Source organism: Podarcis muralis, chromosome 16 (genome assembly GCF_964188315.1).
Source record: "Podarcis muralis chromosome 16, rPodMur119.hap1.1, whole genome shotgun sequence".
Lineage (NCBI taxonomy): Eukaryota > Metazoa > Chordata > Lepidosauria > Squamata > Lacertidae > Podarcis > Podarcis muralis.
The window spans coordinates 30,220,557-30,233,988 of NC_135670.1; the positions used below are offsets into that span (position 1 = coordinate 30,220,557).

The 13,432-nt window shown below is 44.7% G+C and overlaps 1 protein-coding gene across 1 annotated transcript in view; it reads right to left on the reverse strand.

The window, feature by feature from the left end:
- TXNRD2 (thioredoxin reductase 2) overlaps positions 1-13,432 on the reverse strand; it is a 64,109-nt gene that overhangs the window by 37,356 nt on the left and 13,321 nt on the right. Inside the window, exons 5-8 of the mRNA XM_077920671.1 lie at positions 11,087-11,161; positions 10,787-10,862; positions 10,553-10,615; positions 9,661-9,731 (exon numbers count right to left, since the gene is read on the reverse strand). Coding sequence (XP_077776797.1) covers positions 9,661-9,731; positions 10,553-10,615; positions 10,787-10,862; positions 11,087-11,161 — 285 coding nt within the window. The remainder of the gene's footprint in view (positions 1-9,660; positions 9,732-10,552; positions 10,616-10,786; positions 10,863-11,086; positions 11,162-13,432) is intronic.

The following is a 13,432-nucleotide window of genomic DNA, read 5'->3' on the forward strand; positions in this document are numbered from 1 at the left end:
CAAGAGAGTGGGGCCCTAAGCTATAGCTTGTTTAGCTTGCAGACAATTAAAGGAGTCTTAAGTTGATTATTTGTGGGACGCGGGTGGCGCTGTGGGTTAAACCACAGAGCCTTGGACTTGCCAATCAGAAGGTTAGCAGTTCGAATCCCTGCAATTGGGTGAGCTCCCGTTGCTCGGTCCCTGCTCCTGCCCACCTAGCAGTTCGAAAGCATGTCAAAGTGCAAGTAGAAAAATAGGTACCGCTCCGGCGGGAAGGTAAACGCCGTTTCCGTGCGCTGCTCTGGTTCGCCAGAAACAGCTTAGTCATGCTGGCCACATGACCCGGAAGCTGTACGCCGGCTCCCTCGGCCAATAAAGCGAGATGAGCGCCGCAACCCCAGAGTCGGTCACGACTGGACCTAATGGTCAGGGGTCCCTTTACCTTTACCTAAGTTGATTACTAAAACCATTAGACAATCATGGGTGCAACATTACAGACACTGAACTGGGATGAAAGGGTCATGGAACTTAATGGGACTTGGTCCAAGGACAGAGATAGAGAACCACACCTTCAAACTGTATCAGATTTCCACAGGGAGGGCACAGCAATTCTGGGTAGGAGCGGATTGGCAGATGTACTCCAACACATTCCAAGCCATGTCAGTTTGGACTGGCCAGGGCAGAAAGCTGGATGGGGTGGAGGCAGTTTTTTGTTCCTTTTCAATACAGTGGTACCTCGGGTTACGAACGCTTCAGGTTACAGATGCTTCAGGTTACAGACTCCACGAACCCAGAAATAGTACCTCGGGTTAAGAACTTTGCTTCAGCATGAGAACAGAAATCGCGCAGCGGTGGCAGCAGGAGGCCCCATTAGCTAAAGCGGTACCTCAGGTTAAAAACAGATTCAGGTTAAGAACGGACCTCCAGAACGAATTAAGTTCTTAACCCGAGGTACTACTTTATGTGTGTGCATAACGTGATACCAGGCACATTTGGTCTCTTACAATGGTCTGACTCGGTATAACACAGTTTCCTATCTTTCTTCTATGTTCCTTCTTAAACAATTCATCCAACTGGCCAGTCAGACGAAGGTTGATGCTGTACCCAAGAATCCTTTCTGCCCCCTCAATCAAAGTGGAAATAAAACAGTTTGCCGGCCAGGTTTCCCCACACTTCATAACAGAAAAACATCCAAACATTCACTACAAAACCATTAAAAAAAAAAAATGATAGAGGGGAAGACAGTGGTTTTGGGGTTTTTGGTTGTGATGTGGGAGGGGCTCCTTCTGAAAAACTGAGCTGTTTGCGAAAAGGCTGCCCCGACGGCAGGAAAGAGAAAAACTTAAAGGGAGGAGGAGGGGGAAATTAATGGGGATAATCTGCAGGCAGATTTTAACTCGGGGAGAGAGGTAGAGATGGAAAGAATGTGCAAATATTGTACATTAAGACAGCAACTCCTCAGCAAGGCAAACTAACGTGTGGGTGGCCCTGCGCATTGGCCCTTTCAAAAGGATAAGGCAAAGCTAGATCACATAATAGCCATGTCAAAGCTAATCCCCAAGAGGTACTAATAATATAATTCCACCTCAGAAAGAAACCAAAAAAGGCAGGCTCTTCAAATAACGCTGCGGGTGCCCCGACGAGAATCACCCACCCTCCGCCGCGCCACGAGGGGTGGAGTGACAGGAATGCGCCTAGAGATATTATCTTACGGCTCCCGCACAGACAGGGCAGGCTTGCAACTGTCCGGCTCTCGAAAACCACGATTCGGCTTCTGAGAATAGTTGGGGCTCAGGAGGATCAGACCTGAGATTTGGCTTCCACAATGGAGACAGACAAGAGCGTGACACTTTGCGGATGTTCAGGCGCTCTTAAAATGGTATTCCTGGGGGTGGGGGGCGAACAGATGAGCAAGTGGGACCCTGCGAGTCCCTTGTGGTTGTCAAGGTCCAGGAAGGGTGGGAGGAGAAACAGCCACCACCTGCGATTCATTGAGAGGAAGTTCTCACTGCCCCTCCTACATCGGAACGCATAGCTAAATCCAATCTCATTTGGAAACCTAATGGGACATACGGATTGCTTACGTTCATTTGTATTCTTAAATCAGGATGCTTTTACTGTTAACATCTGCTGATGATGTTTCTTCCACCTCTGTTATAAGAGCATATCTTCCTATATACATAAAAACGTAAGGCTGTCGTCACGCTTCAGTTTGCCTGACTGCCAACAGGCATGCGTGGGGCGGGTCTGTGAGGTGTAAAAGGAAGGGGGTTGGTCAGCTGTGCAGGAAGGGCGGTTGGCAAAGGGGCAGGCGGGGTTGGCGAGTGGAGCAAGCAGGGGTGGCAGCCAACTATTCAAAATGAAGAAGCGTGACACTTTTTCTGCTCTCTTGCAAGTCATAAACGTCAAACGTTACTTAATGTTAAGGGTGTGCCCGTTTGCACGTGGGAAACGGGGCGGATTTCTATCCATGTAAAGAGAGCCTGCTGGATCAGGCCAATGGCCCACCTAGTCCAGCATCCTGTTCTCACAGCAGCCAACCAGATGTAAGCAGGATTTGGGCACAAGAGCCCTTTCCACCCCCTGCAGTATTCAGACGCACTGCTGCCTCCAGCTGTAGAGGCAGGGCATAGTCTTTGTCACATAATCTTTAGGCACCTGGCAGAAACATTCCTCTTCTCAGAATATTATGAAAAGGAAAAAAAGTTAGTAATTTGAACAAGTTAATTTTATTAGAAAGTGGATATTGGAAAATTGCTAAAATGAGATTTAATGAAAATCGGCTAGGAAGGATTTGAGGAAGTCATTTAACAATGGAATTTAATTTGGATCTTTGATTGGAAGATGTATGTTTGCTTTTTGTTTGTTGTTTTTTTATTTTTTTGTATATGTTTTGTTTTTTGTGTGTTGTGTTGTATTTGTAATAAATTTGGAAAATTAATTTAAAAAAATGAAAAAGACAACATTCCTCTTCTCCAAGATCTCTGGCTCATTAAACCATCAATAGCCTTTTAAACTGTGTTGGGGGTGTTGCTGCTGTTTTCGTTTCTTATTATGATATGCATTTTTATGTTTTTTATTGCAAATTGCCATGTGATCTTGGGATAAAGGGTGGTATAGAACTTTAATAAATAATAGTAATAGCAGCAGTAGTCATCACTGGTGGCCTTTCCCCTCATGAATTTGTCTAATCCTCTTTTTAAAGCCGTCCCAGTTGGGACTGCCTCTTGTGGGAGTGAGTTCCGCAGTTTAACAATGCACTTTGTGAAGAAGTCGTTCCTCTTCCCTTCCCTGAATCCTTCAGTGGTTCCACGAGTTCTAGAGTTAGGCGTGAGGGAGATAAACATTTTCTTTGCCCACTTTCTGAGCACCATGAGTAATTTTACAAAATTCTATCTTGCCGCCTGTTACCGTACTTTTCTGTGTATAAGACGCCCCCATGTATAAGACACCCCCTATTTTGGGGACTCAAAATTAAGAAAATGGGGGGAGACAGGGTCATTGAGCTTTTTTTAGGGGGAGATTGCCGAAAATCGCTCACCCGCATGCGGCGAAAAATCTGCCTCTCGCCTGTCCCCTCGCCGGCAGAAGTTGCCAATCGCCCGCCCAACTGCTGCAGCGTCAGCCAATCAACACCAGCCCTTGACGCAACAACCAAAAACACGCCCAATAGCCACTGACAGCCATGGCAGCAACCTATCAAACGTCCACCCTATGCACTATCCATGTATAAGATGACCCCAACTTTTTAGCATAATTTTTAAAGAAAAAATCCAAGTCTTATACATGGTACTCACTTTTTCTCTAAACTAAAAAGTCCCAAATGCTGCAACCTGCAGAAGCAGCTGGGAAGAGAGGAGTTCAGCGATAGTTTTTTTTAAAATAAGCTGTGTGTCCTTGTTTTTCTGTTTGATCCTTTTACATGGTTTTGTACGTTTTGTGGTATTTTATGCACTGTGATTTGCTGCCATTTTATTGATTATAGATTAGTAATCTTTTATTGTAACTGTAAACTGTTTAAATTATTATTTGCTGGTGTTTAATTTTATTGTTTACTATGGGATTCGAATGGATTATTGAATATTGCTTTATTTGATAGAAGTTGTTTATTTTAAAGTTCTTGTGACTTTTTAAACATAGGATCTGATTGTTAGTATTACTGTTTGATGTTTTATTATTTTTGGGTATGTTGGAAGCAGCCCTGAGTGGCTGGGGCAACCCAGCCAGATGGGTGGGGTATAAATAATAAATTATTATTATTATTATCATTATTATTATTAAATGCAGGAAACTTTTTGCCCAACATGGGGCTTGAACCCACTACTTTGGGATTAAGAGTCTCATGCTCTAAACCAGCAGTTCTCAACCTGTGGGTCCCCAGATGTTGGACTACAACTCCCATCATCCCTGAGCTCTGGCCTTGCTAGCTAGGGCTGATGGGAGTTGTAGTCCGACAACATCAGGGGACCCACAGCTTGAGAAAGGCTGCTCTAAACTAACTTGTTTGTTTTTATTACTCTGTATTTTACAATGTTGTTTTTAAATGCTGTAAGCTGCCTTGAACCCCCCACTTGGGAGAAAGGGGAGTATATAAATATATTAAATAATAACAAAAACAACATGGAAGGCGGCAGCTTGGCAAAGGCTCCCCTGTGTTGCTGACTGTGTAGCTCATATATAGTTTTATATATATATATGTACAGAGGTAAAACAGAGGCAGAGCACATAGATGCAAAGCAAAGTTGGGCGATTATTATTGTTTTCAAATGTCAAGGCATTAAACTGAATCATGGGAACATTTCTACGGGAAATTCGTTTGACAGAAACAAATTGTTGCTGAATGCACCGGCTCTCGCTCTCCGTCTGCCGTAACACAGTCTGATAAAGTACAGAAGTGCTACTGTAGGCCTCAAGGCTTATTTTGACTAAAGCTTAGGAATGCAACGTATAAACACAGGACTCCCGCATTACACTGTTACAACTTGCACTGGACAAAAGCCACATTTACAGAGAAATATCTCACAGGGATAAATCTCGTGTTTAGCTTTCTTTGGCTTCTTCTTTTTTTAAAACACACACACACACACAATTTCCTCACATAAATCACGCTCGCAAAATCCAAGAGGTGACTGATATACTGCAAGCAACTGCAGGTTCCGTTTATCTCGCTTTCAGCACTATCAAAAGGCCACCACCCTGTTTACCTGGGCGAGGATGAACAGAACCAATGCAAAAAGGGGGCATCCAATTACGTTCAACTCTGAGTAGACCCATCGAAATCAATGGATCTCTGCTAGCCCATGTCCCTTCTTTTCAATTTTTTTTTTGAGAAATTTATATGCTGATTGTAAAAACGACAACCCCAAAAACCTAAAAGGGGTTTACAGTGGTACCTCTAGATACGAACAGGATCCGTTCCGGAGCCTCGTTCGCATCTAGAGGTAAACATATCTAGCGATGGCACGTCTGCGCACGCACGCATCACTTTTCGGCGCTTCTGCGCATGACATCATTTTGAGCGTCTGCGCATGCGCAAGCGGCGAAACCCGGAAGTAACGCACTCCATTACTTCCGGGTTGCCGCGGAGTGCAACTCGAACGCGCTCAACTTGAAGTGTATTTAACACGAGGTCTGACTGTACAAAAGAAGAATTAAATTATCAGTAAAAACAGTTAAAAACAACTATTTAATTAAAAAACAAAACCAGTGATAAACAACAACAAGAAGAAGATTAAAACATACACCAGCATTCTGCATATTTGGGGAGGCTTGTCCGAAATGTTTTTTGCAGACACCAAAAAGAGTACAGCGAAGGCACCTGCCTGATGCCAAGATTCAGGGAGTTCCAAAGTCAAGGTGCTGCCACCCTGAAAGGTAAGTTTTCTTACAAATATGGAACAGATATTGGTGTGGCACTTGTAACAGTGCCAATTCCACAGATCGAAGTGGTCAAGTTGGGATATATGGAGTAAGACAATCTCACGAGCGAATGAGTCTCAACTTATTGAGGGCTTCGTACGGTGGTACCTCGGGTTAAGTACTTAATTCGTTCTGGAGGTCCGTTCTTAACCTGAAACTGTTCTTAACCTGAAGCACCACTTCAGCTAATGAGGCCTCCCGCTGCTGCCGCGCTGCTGGAGCACAATTTCTGTTCTCATCCTGAAGCAAAGTTCTTAACCCGAGGTAATATTTCTGGGTTAGTGGAGTCTGTAACCTGAAGCTTCTGTAACCTGAAGCGTATGTAACCCAAGGTACCACTGTATACTAATAGCAACTGGAAACCAGTAAAGGTGACTGAGCACAGCAGGGCTGTTGTGGGAATTAAGTAAGGAGAAAGAGAACCATGTTTAACACCTTGAGCTCATGGGCGGGAAAGGAAGGATAAAAATGGAATAGATAGAGAATAAGGTCTGATCAGCTGCTGGTGAAATCAACTGAATCCAACCAACTGGATAGCTCAGTTGGTTAGAGCATGGTATTGATCATGCCAAGGTTGCAAGTTTGATCCCCATATGGGACAGCTGCCGGTTCCTGCATTGCACGAGGCTGAACTAGATGGTCTTCAGGGTCCCTTCCAACTCTACAATTCTAGGATAACGATCAGTGCTTCTCCCCCCCCCCCCCCAAAAAAAAATGTTTAGGGGTACTCTCATTTTGACTCAAGAAAATCACCATTTTATAGTTCAAATCATAAAGACCATAAAGAAGGCTGATCACCGAAGAATTGATGCTTTTGAATTATGGTGCTGGAGGAGACTCTTGAGAGTCCCATGGACTGCAAGAAGAAGAAACCTATCCATTCTGAAGGAAATCAGCCCTGAGTGCTCACTGGAAGGACAGATCCTGAAGCTGAGGCTCCAATACTTTGGCCACCTCATGAGAAGAGAAGACTCCCTGGAAAAGACCCTGATGTTGGGAAAGATGGAGGGCACAAGGAGAAGGGGACGACAGAGGACAAGATGGTTGGACAGTGTTCTCGAAGCTACTAACATGAGTTTGACCAAACTGTGGGAGGCAGTGGAAGACAGGAATGCCTGGCGTGCTCTGGTCATGAAGAGTCGGACACGACTAAATGACTAAACAACAACAACAACAAAATAGGTCAAATCGGGGAAAATAAATACAGCAAATTGATAAAAGTGCAGTCGTACCTCGAAAGTCGAACGGAATCCGTTCCGGAAGTCCATTCAACTTCCAAAACGTTCAAAAACCAAAGCGCGGCTTCCGATTGGCTGCAGGAAGCTCCTGAGCCAATCGGAAGCCACGTCAGACGATCGGCTTCCGAAAGAACGTTCGAAAACTGGAACACTCACTTCTGGGTTTTGATTGTTCGGGAACCAAAACCTTCGAGAACTAGGCTGTTCGAAAACCAAGGTACGACTGTACAAAGATTCACAAAATGTTTAGGGGGTCCCACCAGGAAAAAAGCACTGATAACGATAATTCCTTCCACCACCACCACCCTGCGCTTCGAACTTCAGTGGTTTTCAAGCCCTTTGAACTCTGCCAGGTTATCAATGTTAGCAACAAAGCAAATTGTATTCTTCCCCTCCTCCTCTGCCATCAACTCCGATGGAAGACACAACAGATGTATGGAGAAGAGACTCTAGAATTACATAATGGAAAGGAATTGCTGAAACAATTAACAGAAGTGGAATCCAAAAAGGGAGGTGTGAGGAGGTCGTGGAAATAAGTGAATGAAAGATAAGATATTGAAATTGTTTGATGTGTTTTAAACTGTTTTTGTTTTGTTTTGTTAGTTTAATGTGTTAGTGTTATGTAGTGTCTCTGTATTGTATTGTTCTTTTTTTTTTGTAGTGTTTAAATTGTTGGAAAAGTAATAAATATTATTATTTTTTTTAAAAAAAGAGAGACTCTAGAATTACATAAACCAAAATAGGTGATCGAGTCTCCATCTTAAAGCGCTTGCTGCCCTCTTGTGGCAAGAGACCAGCAAAAGAGAAATCAATAAAATGGGGAATGTATGACTCGCTTAAGATATTTATCGTCGTCCCTTCTGCTTATTGCACACCATCAACACTGATTGAAATCTACAGTGGGGCTTTACAGTCTAGAAGTCACCGTTCTTACATGGCCTCTGCTAACTTACATTCTGAGTTTAACTACTGCATCGATATCCCACCGCTTTTCTCTCCCAGGAGCTCAAGGTAGTGTCTATGGTTCATCCCTCCCCATTTATCCTCATAACAGCCCTGTGAGGTAAGTTAGCCTGAGAGGCTGTGACTGGCTCAAGATCACCCAATGAGCTTCATGTCAGAGTGGGAGGATTTGAACTCGGGTCTCCCAAATCCTAGCCTGACACCTTTAACTGTTGTACCACACTGGTTCACTCAATCATGCCATTTGACCAAAACGTATTTAATAAAACAGAACCATTTCACTCTCTCTCTCTCTTTTTCTCTCTCTCTCTATATATTCTCCTTGGATGTTGACGTTCTCTCAACTAACAGGTTTTCCCATTAATAGCTACAGCTACCACCCTGAAAATACCGCTCCTCCGTCAAATTAGCTGTTACCGGTTTCCAATTTTGGGCTTCTGCCCTAACAGAAAAGGAAACTGATAAACTCTGATAAAGCATCTTTATTGGCGCTTCTTCTAAAACTTTTCAATCACTGTCTACCACGTATGTCCACTGCATATGGCAACATGGACCTAGTCTCCCACCCTCCCAAAATTTGGGGTGGCACTGAAATATCCATCTCAGAGCCAGAGATCACCCATGAACCAATCTAAAAGATTTATCTTTAAGCCTTGCTGATGAGGAAGGAAATGGAGTTTTCTCGCACACTTTTCCTGAATCTATCCCCTTACTAATATCCTGACATAGACAAGCAAGTGCCCCAGCAGACTGAGCCAGCAAAACGTTATACAGTGGACCCTCCGGATACAAATTAAATTGATTCCGGAGGTGTCCACAACCCGAAAAGTCCGTAGGCAGAGGCGCCGCTTCTGCGCATGCGCACGGCACACAGAGCGCATCTGAGCATGCAACGAAACCCAGAAGTATACACTTCCAGGTTTGCCGTGTTTGTAACCCGAAAGTTTACATATCCAAAGCGGTACATAACTAGAGGGTCCACTGTACAGTGGTACCTTGGTTCTCGAATGGCTTACAGTGGTACCTCAGGTTACATATACTTCAGGTTACAGACTCTGCTAACCCAGAAATAGTACCTTGGGTTAAGAACTTTGCTTCAGGATAAGAACAGAAATCGCGCAGCAGTGGCAGCGGGAGGTCCCATTAGCTAAAGTGGTGCTTCAGGTTAAGAACAGTGTCAGGTTAAGAATGGACCTCCAGAACGAATTAAGTTCTTAACCTGAGGTACCACTGTAGTTGACAAACAAATCGGCTCCCGAATGCCACAAACCTGGAAGTATGTGTTCCGGTTTGCGGACGTTTTTCGGAAGCTGAATGTCCAACGTGATTTCTGCTTGAGTGCAGGAAGTTCCTGTAGCCAATCGGAAGCCGCACCTTGGTTTTCGAACAGTTTCGGAAGTCTACCGGACTCCCGGAATGGATTAGGTTTGAGAACCAAGGTACCACTGTACGTTCCTTCTTGCCCCTGGGATATTCAAGACAAGAAACCACCGCAAACGTCCCATGCTCTGGGGAAGAAATGTTATCACTCACATGGGAGACCTCGATCTGCGACACTTACGTTTTCCCAGGAGACCTTTTCAGCCAGAAGAGATCGTCACTCGTAATCCCATACTCCCGTGCTCCTGCGATCTAAGAGAAAGAACAAAAGAAAGGTGCAACCATCAGAAGCAGACAAGAGCAGGCCTGCTGGGTCAGGCCAAAGGCCCATCTAGCCCAATGCCCTGCTCTTACAGTGGCCAAACAAATGCCTAAAGGAAGCTCTCCAGCAGCTCCTGGGTATTTTCCACCCCCAATTCCTGGAAACTGGTGCCGAGAGGCACACTGCCATAATTTGCCCCTGCCTATCACCAGAATCGCCAAAGAATTGATGCTTTTGAATTATGGTGCTAGTGGAGACTCTTGAGAGGCCCATGGACTGCAAGAAGATCAAACCTATCCATTCTGAAGGAAATCAGCCCTGAGTGCTCACTGGAAGGACAGATCCTAAAGCTGAGGCTCCAATAGTTTGGCCACCTCATGAGAAGAGAAGACTCCCTGGAAAAGACCCTGATGTTGGGAAAGATGGAGGGCACTAGGAGAAGGGGACGACAGAGGACGAGATGGTTGGATAGTGTTCTCGAAGCTACCAGCATGAGCTTGACCAAACTGCGGGAGGCAGTGGAAGACAGGAGTGCCTGGCGTGCTCTGGTCCACGGGGTCATGAAGAGTCGGACGTGACTAAACAACAACAACCACTGGAATGTGGCCCTCACAAGGTTGCCCAGAAGACCACGTGGCCCTTGGGCTGAGAGTGTTTACCACTTGCCGTAGCTTGCAAATCAGGATCCATGCCTGGGTATAGGTGTGATGGCTTTCTCTCCCCTCCTTGTTGCAAATCTCCCGCTCCCTTCACCATGGTTTGACAGTTGTACTGCCGCTAACCATGGTTGACACCAGCCAGAAAAACTTACGTTTGTGGGATATTTAGGCCTTCCGCCTGTGGCAAGGACTATGTTTTCTGCTGTGAGCAATGCCTGGGGATAAAAAATGAAAATAAATCAAGAAGGAGAGTTTAAAGGAAAGAGCTGCCATCAAGCCTGAGCATGTGTACACTATTCAAAAGGATCCTTTACTGTATTTGCAAAACTATTAAAACTACATTTTATTTTATTTAAAAACAAAGGAAATATAGCCAAGCAACTTACCTCTTTGCCTTTCATCAGCCCACGAATTGTGTGTGGATCCACAAAACTCCCTTTCAGGTTTAAGTATTTCACTTTCCTATTATAATGAAAAAAGAAAACAGTAGCTTCGATGCTACTCTATTTGCAGCACGATCCTCAAACTGATCCAGCCGATTCCTGGGTAGATCCGAATCGCCTTGATCTGGGATTCAGCTGGATCTGGTGCACGTCCTGACCTAATTACGTCTATTGGTAACACAATGGTTGATACTTATTAAGTAAAAACAGTTTGACTGCGTGAGAAAGAAGAATTGCATTTACTTATCCTGCAGCTGTACCCTGTGGCCCCAGTTCAAGGATTTGACGTGGTTTTGAACAGCTTTTGACATTGCAGACCTGGGAAGAAAGAAGAGGAATGTTATATTTGATTTAAAACAAAACAGGCCATGAAGAATCACAGAATACTAGAGCTGGAACACGAGGATCATCTAGCCCAGGAATGTAGGAATCTTTCACCCAACGTGGGGATTGAACCCACGAGATTAAGAGTCTCAGGCTCTGCCCACTGAACTATCCCTTGTTTTAAGAGAATAATGAGAGAAAAGGCACATCTGCTAGATATTTTGTAGAAGACGTTCACCTGTCTGTTCTCTATGTATCCAAACATCTCTTAAGCAAATCATAAGCAAATTTGGCATGATGGTTTTTGCCTATGTTTTGATAACCGATTTCAAAATGGAAGATGGCAGGCAAAGGCTTTCAAAGCTTTTGCACTGCTTCTGATAACCGATTTCAAAATGGCCCTGACTTTTGTTTGGTTTCCAAGCAACACCAGGTATGAGGCTGCAGTTTCCCATAACCGCATGTGGAAAAGGCAGTGTGGAGGCCACAATATGTGCAAAAGCGCCACCTGAAGTCATGGTCAAGTTACATGACACTGCGCGTGCAAGAACCAGAGCATAGTCACCTCATGGACTGCCCAGCAGAGTGTTGAGCTGGCCCAGGAATATATGCTGCTTATTTATTTTTTATTTGAATAGATTCATCTATCGCTGAATTGATTTTTAAACAACAACAACAACCATGCACTTTACATAAAACCATCTAAAATATTCATTTAAGAACTCTCTCATAAAATTAATTCATTAAAAACAAATTGGCATATAAATTTATCAAAGTACAAATAAAACCAACAGTTCTAAAAACAAATACACATAATAAACCTACAGTGGTACCTCGAATTAAGAACTGAATTCGTTCTGGAGGTCTTAACCTGAAACTGTTCTTAACCTGAGGTACCACTTTAGCTAATGGGGCCTCCCACTGCCACCGCGCCACCACCACACGATTTCTGATCTTATCCTGAGGTCAAGTTCTTAACCTAAGGTACTATTTCTGGGTTAGCGGAGTCTGTAACCTGAAGCATCTGTAACCTGAGGTACCACTGTACTTGTTCAAATTGCATGTCGTAATTGCACGGCTGGGTAGCCTTGCCTAAACAAAAAAGCTTTTTAGCCAGTGCCAAAAAATCATTCCACCAAGACGCTTTCCTTAATATCAATGGGCAGGGAGTTTCAGAGAGCGGGTGCTTGCAAGTGTAGCCAAGAGGGACAAAAAAGTATTATGCAACCTCATATGGAAACGTGGAAACTGGGCCTAGTTCAAGTGCCACGTGTTTCCATATGAGGTTGCATAATACTTTTTGTCCCTCTTGGCTTGCATCTTATTTGCAGTTCACCAGGGCCTTAGCCAGAAGGGTCTTTTCCATCCTTTGCCACCTGATCCATCTCAACTGCAGATGCTAGATAATAGACACCGAGACATTCTCCATCCAAAAGCCTGGCCTCTCCCCAACAATGTCAGAAGCAGCAGTTGTTGTTGTTTAGTCGTTTAGTCGTGTCCGACTCCTCATGACCCCATGGACCAGAGCACGCCAGGCACTCCTGTCTTCCACTGCCTCCCGCAGTTTGGTCAGACTCATGTTCGTAGCTTCGAGAACACTGTCCAACCATCTCGTCCTCTGTTGTCCCCTTCTCCTTGTGCCCTCCATCTTTCCCAACATCAGGGTCTTTTCCAGGGACTCTTCTCTTCTCATGAGGTGGCCAAAGTATTGGTGCCTCAGCTTCACGATCTGTCCTTCCAGTGAGCACTCAGGGCTGATTTCCTTCAGAATGGAGTCAGAAGCAGTAGGGCCTCCTAATTTATAAGCAGTCCAGCGAGAGGCGCTGGCTGCTCTTCCTCCTCCTAAGTCTCAGTACTGCCTTTGTAGAACTCAACAGCGAGCAGGCAGGAAGCAAAACCAGAATTAGTGGGCTCTGTCCGTCATTAGCGCTGTCTCCACCTGTCCCTGTCTTGTGCTGGACTTTGTCTCCTTCCTGCTGCACTGGTCCTAGTTGGCACCAGCCTCCACTGTCTTTTCAGAAATTGAACCCGGAGCTTCCCCACCACCCCACTGCTGATTTCCGTGCCTCCCCCGGTTCCATTCCCCCTCCTCCCCTTCCGAAGCTCCAGCCGAATTCTTTAGCGCTCTGAATAATACAAGGCGGCGTTAGAATCCTGCTGTTTATTTTACCATGCTGCACAGTAACCAGCTTTCAATTTGATTTATCTGCAAGCACTGTGAGCTATTACTTAGGGAATGATTGCAAATCAAGACCATAAATAAAG